Source organism: Pelophylax lessonae (assembly GCF_965119305.1).
Source record: "Pelophylax lessonae genome assembly, chromosome: 2".
NCBI lineage: Eukaryota > Metazoa > Chordata > Amphibia > Anura > Ranidae > Pelophylax > Pelophylax lessonae.
Window position 1 is genome coordinate 716,131,296 of NC_138769.1, and position 13,506 is coordinate 716,144,801.

The 13,506-nt window shown below is 46.5% G+C and overlaps 1 protein-coding gene across 1 annotated transcript in view; it reads left to right on the forward strand.

Annotated features, from left to right (window-relative positions):
• USP35 (ubiquitin specific peptidase 35) overlaps positions 1–13,506 on the forward strand; it is a gene marked incomplete at its 5' end in the record, with an annotated part of 66,672 nt that overhangs the window by 16,774 nt on the left and 36,392 nt on the right. The window contains 2 exons of the mRNA XM_082247322.1: positions 4,783–4,941; positions 7,871–8,064. Of these exons, the coding sequence (XP_082103448.1) occupies positions 4,783–4,941; positions 7,871–8,064 (353 nt within the window). The remainder of the gene's footprint in view (positions 1–4,782; positions 4,942–7,870; positions 8,065–13,506) is intronic.

Below are 13,506 nucleotides of genomic sequence, written 5' to 3' on the forward strand. Positions count from 1 at the left end.
TGCTCCACACCAGTGTTAATTTTGGCAGCAAATTTCAATTTAGTTTTAGTCTTAGTCTTAGGACTAAAATGGCATTTTAGTTTTAGTCCTATTTTAGTCTTCTGCAAGTGTTTTAGTTTTAGTCGTATTTAGTCGACTAAAACTCCAGTATATTTTAGTCGACTAAAACGCCTTACTTTTTAGTCGACTAAAACTCATTTTAGTCATCTATAATCAAATGGGTGTAGTTCAATTGTAATTTGTAATGCATTATTTAAGCATTTCTCTACAATTTCCAAACTCATTATATACTACTGCTGGTCCTGGAGTGAAAAATCTAATATGTTATTATTTATGCTTTGAACATGCACCAGTGTTAATTTTTGGCAGCAAATTTCGATTTAGTTTTAGTTATAGTCTTTTGACTAAAATGCCATTTTAGTTTTAGTCGTATTTTAGTCTTAAGACTAAAATGCCATTTTAGTTTTAGTCGTATTTTAGTCATCTGAATTGTGTTAGTCGACGAAAACGTTTTAGTCGGTTTTAGTCGACTAAATTAATACTGCTCCACACCAACTGCACCCCCCCCAGCTCCCCAGGGGCTATTCCACATGCCGGATACGACAGTGTCACGCTGTCTTGGGGTTGACTTGCCTGAAAGCAGAGAGTCACACCGGACCAGCACTACTGTCCGCCCTGAACGCACAGGTGGATCAGTGGCTGACCCCGCACCAACTGGAGATCGGCAAAGTGGTGTGTGACAACGGCAGCAATTTGTTGGCTGCATTGAATTTGGGCAAGTTGACACATGTGCCGTGCATGGCACATGTGTTGAATCTGATTGTGCAACGCTTTGTGCAGAAGTACCCAGGATTACAGGACGTCCTCAAGCAGGCCAGGAAGGTGTGTGGCCATTTCAGGCGTTCCTACACGGCCATGGCGCACTTTGCAGATATTCAGCGGCGAAACAACATGCCAGTGAGGCGCTTGATTTGCGACAGCCCGACACGTTGGAATTCAACACTGCTAATGTTCGACCGCCTGCTCCAACAAGAAAAAGCAGTCAACAAGTATTTGTATGACCGGGGTGCTAGGACAGCCTCTGCGGAGCTGGGTATTTTTTTGCCACGTTACTGGACGCTCATGCGCAATGCCTGTAGGCTCATGCGTCCTTTTGAGGAGGTGACAAACCTAGTGAGTCGCACCAAAGGCACCATCAGCGACATCATCCCATATGTTTTTTTCCTGGAGCGTGCCCTGCGAAGAGTGCTGGATCAGGCCGTAGATGAGCGTGAAGAGGAAGAGGAAGAGTTGTGGTCACCATCACCACCACCAGAAACAGCCTTACCATCGCTTGCTGGACCTGCGGCAACACTGGAAGAGGAGTGTGAGGAAGAGGAGTCAGAGGAGGAATGTGGCTTTGAGGAGGAGAAACACCAACCACAGCAGGCATCCCAGGGTGCTCGTTGTCACCTATCTGGTACCCGTGGTGTTGTACGTGGCTGGGGGGAAGAACACACCTTCAATGACATCAGTGAGGACGAGGAATTGGACATGAGTAGCTCGGCATCCAACCTTGTGCAAATGGGGTCTTTCATGCTGTCATGCCTGTTGAGGGACCCTCGTATAAAAAGGCTGAAGGAGAACGACCTGTACTGGGTGGCCACGCTACTAGACCCCCGGTATAAGCAGAAAGTCTCTGATATGTTACCCAATTACCGGCAGTCGCAAAGGATGCAGCAGCTACAAAATAAGTTGAAAAGTATGCTTTACACAGCATATAAGGGTGATGTCACAGCACAACGGGAATCCAACAGGGGAAGAGGTGAAAGTAATCCTCCTCCTACCACCACAACCATGCCGGCAAGGACAGGACGCTTTACAGACGTCTTGTTGATGGAGGACATGCGGAGCTTTTTTAGTCCTATGCATCGCCACAGCCCTTCGGGGTCCACCCTCAGAGAACGACTCGACCGACAGGTAGCAGACTACCTTGCCTTAACTGCAGATATCGACACTCTGAGGAGCGATGAACCCCTTGACTACTGGGTGTGCAGGCTTGACCTGTGGCCTGAGCTATCCCAATTTGCCATTGAACTTCTGGCCTGCCCCGCTTCAAGTGTGCTGTCAGAAAGGACCTTCAGCGCAGCAGGAGGTATTGTCACTGAGAAGAGAAGTCGCCTAGGTCAAAAAAGTCTTGATTACCTCACGTTTATTAAGATGAATGAGGCTTGGATCCCGAAGGGACTGACAGTGGGGGATGCATTTGACTTAAAAAGGCCTGGTGATGACTGAGATGCCTTGGCCTAAAAATGGTCCACACGCTGCTGTCTTTAATCATTCTCTGCATGCCGGATGACTTACGTGACGTCTCCGCCACCAACTACGGTTCAAGCCACAATGTTTTAGTGCACTTTCTGCCTTGAAAACCTCAATTTCTCAGGCCGCTGCTACAGCAGCGGCTGCAACAATACCTGCTTTTTCATGCATGTGTACATGCCTAATTTTTCTGGCCTCTGTGGCTGCAAAAAAACAAAAAACAAAAAAAAAGGCACATACATGTGTCAATTCCCCTTCGTGATCGTTACCTTGTCGTGGTGAAGGGGCTTGCATATCACAATGAAGCGATCACCTCTAGGAGTGTGTTGGCACACCCCAGATGATAAGGTCGTTGCTTCATTGTGAACAGACCAAAAGCGATCCGCTGGATAATTTTTCATAGAAAAAACATTCATTTTCTTTCATTCTTTCTGCGGAGCTGGGTATTTTTTGGCCGCGTTACTGAATGCTCATGAACAATGGCTGTAGGCTCATGCGTCCTTTTGCGGAGGTGACAACCCTGGTGGTCAGTCGAACCCAAGGCAACATCATCGACCTCATCCCATATGCGTTTTTTCTGGAGCGTGCCCTGCGAAGAGTACTGGATCAGGCTGTAGATGAGCATGAAGAGGAAGAGTTGTGGTCCACTCCCCATCACCACCAGAAGCAGCCTTGTCGTTGTCAATTGCTGGACCTGTGGCAACGCAGAGAGAGGAGTCTGAAGAAGAGAAGTCAGAGGAGGAAGGTGGCTTTGAGTAGGTGGAATACCAGCCACAGCAGGCGTCCCAGGGGGCTTGTTCTCCCCTTTCGGGGACCCTTGGTGTTGTACGTGGCTGGGTGGAGGAAGAGACCTTCAATGATGTCAGTGAGGACAAGGAACGGGACATGGCTAGCTTGGTATCCAACCTTGTGCAAATGGGGAGTTTGCGGTTGTGCAAATGGACTGACTGACTGTTGTTAAACGGGGAGTTTGGTCTGTCAGAGTTTGGTCTGTCACTGTGAAGTGGGCGTAACCCTTACACTACCTGATCGATACAACATCATACCTGATCGTATTCACACACTGGATGTTTTAAAGCACGTTATTCCAAACAATTTAGGAATGTTAGGTGATTTATGCCCTTTATGGATCAAAACCCGACTCTGCGTCAACTACGTAATTTTCCATGGGAGTTTTGCCATGGATCCCCCTCCGGCATGCCACAGTCCAGGTGTTAGTCCCCTTGAAACAACTTTTCCATCACTATTGTGGCCAGAAAGAGTCCCTGTGTGTTTTAAAATTCGCCTGCCTATTGAACTCTATGGCGGTTCGCCCGGTTCGCAAACATTTGCCGATGTTCGCGTTCGCCGTTCGCGAACGGCGAATTTTAGGTTCGCGACATCACTAATTGTAAAGTGATTGTAAAGTCTCCTGTTGAGTGCCCCCACAGCAAGCAGCTTGCTATGGGGGCACCAGAGCCGAGCTACAGCCCTGTGTATTCATTCAGACACGGAGATGCCATTCGGCCCGTGCCCCTCTCTTTCCTCATTGGCTAATGGAGTTTGATGGACAGCAGTGGGAGCCAATGGCGTGGCAGCTGTTTCTCAGACAATCAGGAGGGAGAGTCCCGGACGGCTGAGGCACTCGTGGACATTGCTGGATAGAGATGGGGCTCAGGTAAGTATTAAGGGGGCTGAGGGGGGCTACACACAGAAGGCGTTTTATCTTAATGCATAGATTGCATTAAGATAAAAAAAAAAACCTTCTAACAATCAATATACACTTATTGTGATTTTTTTTTTATTAAACATATGTAGCAAAATACATATTGGCCTAAAATGATAAAAAAAAAATTATATTGGGAATGTTATATAGCAGAAAGTAAAAAATATTGTTGTATTTTTTTCAGAATTGTCGCTCTTTTTTTGTTTATAGCGCAAAAAAAAAAAAAAAAAAAAAAAATTGCACAGGTGATCAAATACCACCAAAAGAAAACTCTATTTGTGGGTAAAAAAAGAACATCAATTTTATTTGGGTACAGTCTCGCATGACCGCGCAATTGTCCGTTAAAGTAACGCAGTGCCGAATCGCAAAAAATGGCCTGGTCATTAAGGGGGGGAAAATCTTCCAGTCCAGAAGTGGTTAAGTGGTCATAATGCAATATTTTACTACTGTCTATAATAAAAGAGAACATTCGTTCAGAAGAGAAAATAGCCTAAAGAACATTTCTTTTTCCACAATTTTTATTTATTTATTTATTTTTTTAATTGGTTTTATCGAAAGTATGCACAATAACATAGGCAAATGTACAAAAAAAATAAAATTTGCTAGATGAATGGCTATACAAATTTTTTATAAACAGACCCCAACAGAGAATAATTGAAAATGGAAGTGTCATGGAAGGAAACCTCTGTCCTCGTGTGTTACAGCAGCATTGCTCCTTGTGATGATTTCTATTCTTTTCTCTCACTACAATCCCTCTACAATCCTTCTTGCGCCCGCAGATCATTCCTCACGTCCCCCAGGTGGTTTCCAGCCTCTCTAATGAGAACACAAATTCAGCGGGCAGTTGTCTGGAGCAGCTGGCGGAGCTCGTCCACTGTATGGTCTTCCGATTCTCTGGATATCCGGATCTTTATGAGCCGATCATGGAATCAATAAAGGTGTTCATTTTATCTACAAAAGGTTGCATGTATCAAAGTCTCTTATAGTCCTATCATGAGTATAAATGATGTTTTCTCTATGTGCTGTGCATCGGGAACCGGGTTCTCTACTCACCATTCGGCTGCCTTCTGAAAGTATGTTCTTGGATTAGTACAGGGAGGCAGAGGCTTCATTCCTCCACCAATTCTATCCCCTGAAGCCCAAACTAACCTATTAGGTACTTACTGTGTCCATCACAATCTGTCTCCAGTCTCTGACCATCTCCTCTACCATGTCTGCAGTCTCTGACCATCTCCTCTACCATGTCTGCAGTCTCTGACCATCTCCTCTACCATGTCTGCAGTCTCTGACCATCTCCTCTACCATGTCTGCAGTCTCTGACCATCTCCTCTACCATGTCTGCAGTCTCTGACCATCTCCTCTACCATGTCTGCAGTCTCTGACCATCTCCTGTAGTGTGTCTGCAGTCTCTGACCATCTCCTGTAGTATGTCTGCAGTCTCTGACCATCTCCTCTACCATGTCTGCAGTCTCTGACCATCTCCTCTACCATGTCTGCAGTCTCTGACCATCTCCTGTAGTGTGTCTGCAGTCTCTGACCATCTCCTCTACCATGTCTGCAGTCTCTGACCATCTCCTCTACCATGTCTCTATCACATCAGAGGTCCCCTCTATCACATCAGAGGTCCCGCCATCACTTTAGAGGTCTCCTCATCACATCAGAGGTCCCCTCTATCACATCAGAGGTCCCCTCTATCACATCAGAGGTCCCCTCTATCACATCAGAGGTCCCGCTATCACATCAGAGGTCCCGCTATCACATCAGAGGTCCCCTCTATCACATCAGAGGTCCCCTTTATCACATCAGAGGTCCCGCTATCACATCAGAGGTCCCGCTATCACATCAGAGGTCCCGCTATCACATCAGAGGTCCCCTCTATCACATCAGAGGTCCCCTTTATCACATCAGAGGTCCCGCTATCACATCAGAGGTCCCGCTATCACATCAGAGGTCCCGCCATCACATCAGAGGTCCCGCCATCACATCAGAGGTCCCCTCTATCACATCAGAGGTCCCCTTTATCACATCAGAGGTCCCGCTATCACATCAGAGGTCCCGCCATCACATCAGAGGTCCCGCTATCACATCAGAGGTCCTCCCATCCCATCAGTGGTTCCCCCTTTACATCAGAGGTTCCCACTTTACATCAGTGGTCATCCCCATCACATTAGTGATCCCCCCATCACAGTAGAGACCTATCTCATCAGAGACCTCCAAACACATCAGAGGTTCCCCCTTCACATCAGAGCCTCCTTCACATCAGAGCCCTCTTATTACTTTAGAGATCCCCCCCCCGTCACATTAGGGGTCTCCCCATCACATCAGAGATACCTCATCACATCAGAGATTCCCCCATCACATCAGAATTCCCCCATCACATCAGAGATTCCCCCATCACATCAGAATTCCCACATCACATCAGAGATACCTCCTCACATCAGAGATTCCCCCATCACATCAGAATTCCCCCATCACATCAGAATTTCCAGTTTGGGTCACAGTCCTGTTTACATGTGCGCTCCCTATCACATCAGAGTCACCCCTATACAGTACATCAAATTCCCACTATGTGTGTCAGAGTCCCCCCATCACTTCAGAGTCTCCCCACCACATTAGAGTCCCCCATTTACCACAGCATCCCCCCATCTTCAAAGAGTCCCTTCATCACAGAGCCATCCAATCACACATGCCCCTCCTCACATTTGAGCCCAATCTTTTGACTCCAGCAGTTTGGCAGAGATTGGGAGGTGGAGGAGGTCTCGAGGAGGTGGACTTCTGTCTTTTGAATGCTAGGGGTGTCCCTGCATGCCACCTGTCCTGGATCAGAGTCATGCGTTGCATGGTGTGGGCAAGCTGGCCACCATCATTATGGAACATGCGTTTTGGCAGAGGGACTGTGCAGAGTAGGGGTAGCTATTTCCTTCTCCCTCTACCTCCCGTAGATCTATGGTGCCCCCTCCATCCCCATAACAGCAGATCCATACCTCTCTAGGGATCTGGAAATTGGGGAAGACATCGGTGAAGCCTGAGCTTTACACCTATGATGCACTGATTGCGGGTGCAATGCTCTGCAGGCATCATTACAAATGTGCAAATGTAGCAGTTTTTTGTGGGACAGGTAGCCTAAGCCTTTAACAAAAGATATGTGTGTAAAGCCCTGTACACACGTACCGATTGTCGGCCGTAAATATTCGGCCGGCGACCGATCGGCCGATTGTAGGCTTGTTAGTATGATGCTTCCGACAGCCAACAGCGCATTTTCGGCCGAACAGAATCTGTCATGCAAGCATTAAAATTTTTGTTGGCCAACACCAGAACGGCCGATTGTTCGTCAGTCAGTACAGAATTCGGCCGACAAACAGCCGATTAGCAAGACTGGGCATGCTCAGAAAAGAAAAAAGACAAGGAAAGTTAACCATCACATGACATCACTTCTGCAGTCGGCTGTTATTGGCCGACAAAATTCGTGTGCAGTCTTTTGCACTTTTCAGCCGACAGGACAGCCCTGGACAAAAGACGGCCGATCGTTCGGCCGACGATCGCTACGTGTGTAAGGGGCTTTACTCATCATATTGCACACATAGCTCTCCTCACTGTTAATCTCTGGACTCATATTCTGATAATACTTGTAAATCACACAGAGGGCAGCACTGAGCTGCTTTAGGATTAGATAACATGCAGCTTGTTCATTCTGTGCTTTGCTATTGATAGAGCACTTTGGGAAAATGCAAGACAAGAAGCCAATTAGATGATTTTCTGCATTTGTTGGGGCTTTTATATATGCCTTGTTCTCTGCCTATGCTGACCATTCACAAGTTGTTATAAGAGTATTCAGCCTGTCACTTCCTGTGTTTCCCTTTGAAATAGAAACTCCCGGTACCAAATGAAGACCGAATAAAACAGTTGCTGGGTCAGAACGCCTGGACATCTCAGAAGAATGAACTGGCTCCGTATTACCCCAGACTGGTATCCAAATCTGACACGGGTAAAATCGGCCTGATTAATCTAGGAAATACATGTTACATGAACAGCATCTTGCAGGCTTTGTTTATGGCTTCCGAGTAAGTAAAACATACCCATGTAAGGTTGGGTGGTAAAACATACCCATGTAAGTTTGGGTGATAAAACATACCCATGTAAGGTTGGGTGGTAAAACATACCCATGTAAGGTTGGGTGGTAAAACATACCCATGTAAGGTTGGGTGGTAAAACATACCCATGTAAGTTTGGGTGATAAAACATACCCATGTAAGTTTGGGTGGTAAAACATACCCATGTAAGGCTGGGTGGTAAAACATACCCATGTAAGGTTGGGTGGTAAAACATACCCATGTAAGGTTGGGTGGTAAAACATACCCATGTAAGGTTGGGTGATAAAACATACCCATGTAAGGTTGGGTGATAAAAGATACCCATGTAAGGTTGGGTGGTAAAACATACCCATGTAAGGTTGGGTGATAAAACTTACCCATGTGAACATGTACCCATGTATAAGGTTGTAGTGCCGATAGTAATGAGACTTAATAATTATGATGGAATATTGATTTTCAGTTAACCAATGGCTACAATAGTCTTTCTCAACCTTTCCAACACAGAGGAACCCTTGAAATACCTTTACTGTCTCAGGCAGGGCCGCTGATAGGGGGGGACCACTAGCCCTCTTGTAGGGGGCCCAAGCACACAGGGGGGCCCACACAGAGAGGGGGATTAGCGATGGACAACAAATACAGAAATCTTCCTCCAGCACCTGAATCTGATCTGTCCCTCTCTCTGCTTTCAGCTTTTATCTGCTAAGAAAGAGACAGCCGTCGACCCTCACAAATCCCCCTCCCTGAGTGGGCCCCCCTCCCAGCACTGGTTCTAATGTTATCTCTACTCAGGACTTTATTTGTAACTTTGTTTCTCTCTCTCTGTCTCTCTGATCACTGAGCTGCAACTGCCCAGCCTGTATATTTTTTCTCATCTCATCTTCATTTTTATTTAACAGTTTTTTTTTTTTTTTTAGATTTAGCAGGAATTATGTGAGTTATGTTATATTTGTGTCTGCTAATAGTGATTAAATATGTGTTTAATATTTTCTTGGGGGGGGGCTGCCAGGTAGTCTGTACGTGGCCCCGCGATTTCTAACAGCAGCTCTGGTCTCAGGGAACCCCTGCTAAAATGACTATATCTACAACTCATGATGATACATTAGTGTGATGGACAGTGGAAAGAAAGTTTCTTACACTTGTGGTCATTGGGAAGAATTACCCCCCTTACAGATAGCTAAAAAGGTCAATGGTGTCAGTGGGAACTTATCTGAGAGGCAGAAATTGCTCATTGCTCAAGGAACCCCTATCAACCTCAGGAGGAACCCTGGTTGAGAAACCCTTAGCTACGTTATGAATGTCCTAAGCCCACCTACTTGGCAGTAAGGTCCCCAGTATATTGTCTTGGGTTGTACAGAATGATGGGCACCAATTATTTTAATTAGGAGGGTTTGTAGTTTTATGGAGAACAGGAAGGTGGAAGGAGCACGGGGTGCCTGAAGGTTTCTACATAGAACACATTCTCAGGTCTTCGTATCTTTCTTAGCGTTATGAGTTCCTCTCTTCCAAGGTTATACTGGTTGGCCACTTAAACTTTGAATGTAGCTCCCTGGCATTTGAGGGTTCTAGCGGTTTCTTGATATTCAGGGCAGGACAGCATGAAAAGGTTCCTGTGTTGACCTTCCACTCACTCAGTTACTCACCACCTCCATTGTGGAGGACAGCTGCAGTTTGCTTCCTCTAGGCCCAAGTGGAACTTCATGACAAATGAGTAAGATGAATCATTCCATACTTAGAGCAGCGTTTCTCAATCCCTTTTCAGTCACAACACCCTTTAATAATATAGAGAATCTCATGCAACTCCAGGATCCACTTGACCTCCGGGAAGATTTACCCTCCTTCCTGACCAGGCCATTTTTTCTGTGATACGGCACTGCATTACTTTAACTGACAATTGCGCGGTCATGCAACACTGTACCCCAAAAAAAAATAGAGCTTTCTTTTAGTGGTATTTGATTACCTCTGCATTTTTTTGTTTTTGTGCTATAAACAAAAAAAGACCAACAATTTTGAAAAAAAAAACATTTTTTTTTAACTTTCTGCTATAAAATATATCCAGTAAAAAATCGAATTTCTTCATAAACTTAGGCCAATATGTATTCTGCTACATATTTTTGGTAAAAAAAATCCCAAGAAGCGTATATTGATTGGTTTGCGCAAAAGTTATCGTGTCTACAAACTATGGGATATATGCTGGAATTTTTATTATTTATTTTTCTTATATACTAGTAATGATGGGGATCAGCGGCTTATAGAGGGACTGTGATATTGTGCGATGTGTGAACGTTCTGACACTAACTGACACTTTAGACACTTTGTGGGAACCGGTGACACTAATACAGAGTATAGTGCTAAAAAATTATGCACTGTCACTGTACAAATGACACTGGCTGGGAAGGGGTTAAACATCTAGGGCAATCAAAGGGTTAAATGTGTGCCTAGCCAGTGTTTTTGTGTACTGTGTTAGGTGCATTCAATAAGAAGAGTGATAGAATACATTTTTCATTTTTCAGGGAAAGAAAATCGATCCCTTTCCCCCTGTGTACACAGGCAGAGCTCCGTTCTGTGTGTTTTGCCGATGATTGGTGGGTACCGGCGGACATTCATTTGCCGCCACCCGCTGATCAACTTCTGCTATGACAAATCACTGCAGAAGAGGCGCGCACGTGCGTCCCCTACTCGAATGCGGGATCATGTACTAGGTACCTGATCCAGCACAGGAGAGCCAATTTGCCGGCGTACATCCTTGTGATGCGGTCGGCAAGCGGGTATAAAATGCAAGGCCCCTTTTACACAGGGCAGGTTCCCTGCTGATTGGAGCAGAGCAGACGGATGTCACATCTCTATGGGCATGGGCGTCCGCAGAACTTTTTCCAGGGCCAGGGGGGGCATAATTTTAAGGTCAGTCATGCGCCGCCCCTTTTCAACAATGTAATGAAGGGGAGGGGCTTAGTCATTATCACATAAAGCACAGGCATTGAAATGTTTGGGAAACCTGATGCAAAAGCAAAGCTGACCCTCTTTATTTTGGGTCTGTGCAGGCATCCCATGCATGCACGTGACGTCAGGACAGGCTGTGACATCACGTGAAATGCCTCTGTGCACAGGGCCACAAATCTCAGTTTCCTTCCCCTTGGCTTCCCCTCTCCTGGAATGATAGCACCGGGGCCTGGGGCTGAGGACAGTGATCCACGCAGGTGCTGGTGTCAGCCACTGCAAAAGCTGCGACTTACGAGTATTTATTTTTAAAGGGTAAAAATAAGCAGCTCTTTACCAGTTTTCAGAGCGCTGATCGCTGTTCACGTAACCCGCCACCTCTCTCCTCCTCTCGGCCTTTCCTCTTCCCCTACCGACTAACGTCAGTGGGGAATCCTTGGCCCCGCCCACTGCAGGCAGCTGTCAGACAGGGAGAGGAGAGAGCTGGCGGGTCACGTGAGCGGCGCTCGGCGCTCTGAAAACTAGTAAAGAGCGGCTTATTTTTTTTAAACACAGACACAGGGGCAAGGGCACACAGACCAGACAGGATAGTATAAAGTGGCTTAAGAACCACTTTAAAGGGGGAGTTGAGATTTCAGGCAGGGGCACTTGCCCCCCCATGCGGACGCCCATGTCTATGGGTGACTCAACTGTCCATTTACACCAAACTGCCTCCAATAAGCAGAGGAGGATGCAATCCTCTTGCATTTTTTTGTTTTTTTAATGGAGGCTGGATCAAACCCGGGGTTTAGCATGATGTGTCTTTTATCTGCTACATTGATTTTCCTGGCCGACCACTGCATCTACGATCCTCAGTGTTGCCCCTTTCTTTGTGCTTCTTCAAATGAGCTTGAACAGCACATCTTGAAAGCCCAGTCTGCTTTGAAATCTTTGCCTGGGAGAGACCTTGCTGATGCAGTATTACTACCTTGTGTCTTGTTGCTGTGCCCAGTCTGCAAAGCAAAGCTACAGTCTGCCTCAGCACTTGCTGGAGAGGTAAGCATGAGTGGTTGTCGTTTGCAGGGAACCTTTTCTTCAGTACAAAACCTTTTTCCAAACATTTTAAAGCTGAACCCATGCACAAAAACGTTATTTAAATATATTCCTCAATAGCTCCAAAGGTTATAAATCCAGTTTAAAAGCACCAAATGCCTTTGCAAACACAGGTATAACCTTGTAAAAGTAGCAGTGATATCATCCATACCTCCTGACCGCCCCCAATTCACCAGGACCGTCCCGGAAATTGGTCCTCAGGAAATCAGGGCTAAGTCCCGGAATGCTTGCGGCGGTGCAGGGAAGCTTGTTTCCCCACACACCACAAGCAAAACATGATGGCCAGCAACTCTCCCCGCTGCTCTGTGCAGAGTGGAGATCACTGAACCCTCCCTTCATCCTTCCTGTGTTTTCCTGTACATTAATGAGGCGGCGGGGAGCAGCACACCACTGTACAGGACGTGGCCTGATCTAAGGTCTGTAATTTTTATGGCATGAGGCAGAGGAGGAAGGCATGGAGCAGAGGAGGGAGGCATGGGGCAGAAGAGGGAGGCATCATGGGGAAGAGGGTGAGGGCGGGAAGGATGGAGCAGGGATGGGATCAGGGAGATGGATGGAGCTGAGATAGGATCAGGGGATGGATGGAGCTGGTATGGGATCGGGGAATGGATAGAGCCGGGATGAGATTGGGGAATGGAAAGAGTTGGGATGGGATCAGGGGATGGATGAACCTAGAATAAGATCAGGGTGGTGGATAGACCCGGGATGGGATCGGGGTGGTGGATGGAGCCGGAATGGGATCAGGGTGGTGGATGGAGCCAGGATGGGGTCAGGGGGCAATTGGATGGAGCCAGGGTGGGATTGGGGGAATGGATGGAGAGCCACCCCTGCATTCTGTAAATTACATACTCCTGCACCCTGCATTCTGTACATTACATACTTCTGATCCCTGCAGTCTGTACATTACATACTCCTGTACCCTGCATTCTATACATTACATACTCCTGCACCCTGCATTCTATACATTACATACTCCTGACCCCTGCAGTCTGTATACCCCTGCAGTCTGTATATTACATACTCCTGTACCCTGCATTCTGTACATTACATACTCCTGCCCCCTGCATTCTGTACATTACTCATTCCTGCCCCCTGCATTCTGTACATTACATACTCCTGTCCCCTGCATTCTGCCCATTACATACTCCTGACTCCGGTACACTGTACAACACACACTCCTCTCCCCTGCATTCTGTACATTACACACTCCTGTCCTCTACATTCTGTACATTGCATACTCCTGACCCCTGCATTCTGTACATTACATACTCCTGTCCCCTTCACTCTGTACATTATGTACTCCTGGACCATGCTCTCTGTGTATCATGCACTCCTAATTTCAGCACTGACTACAGCCCTCAGTGCTTTACATAATCCTGATTCTTG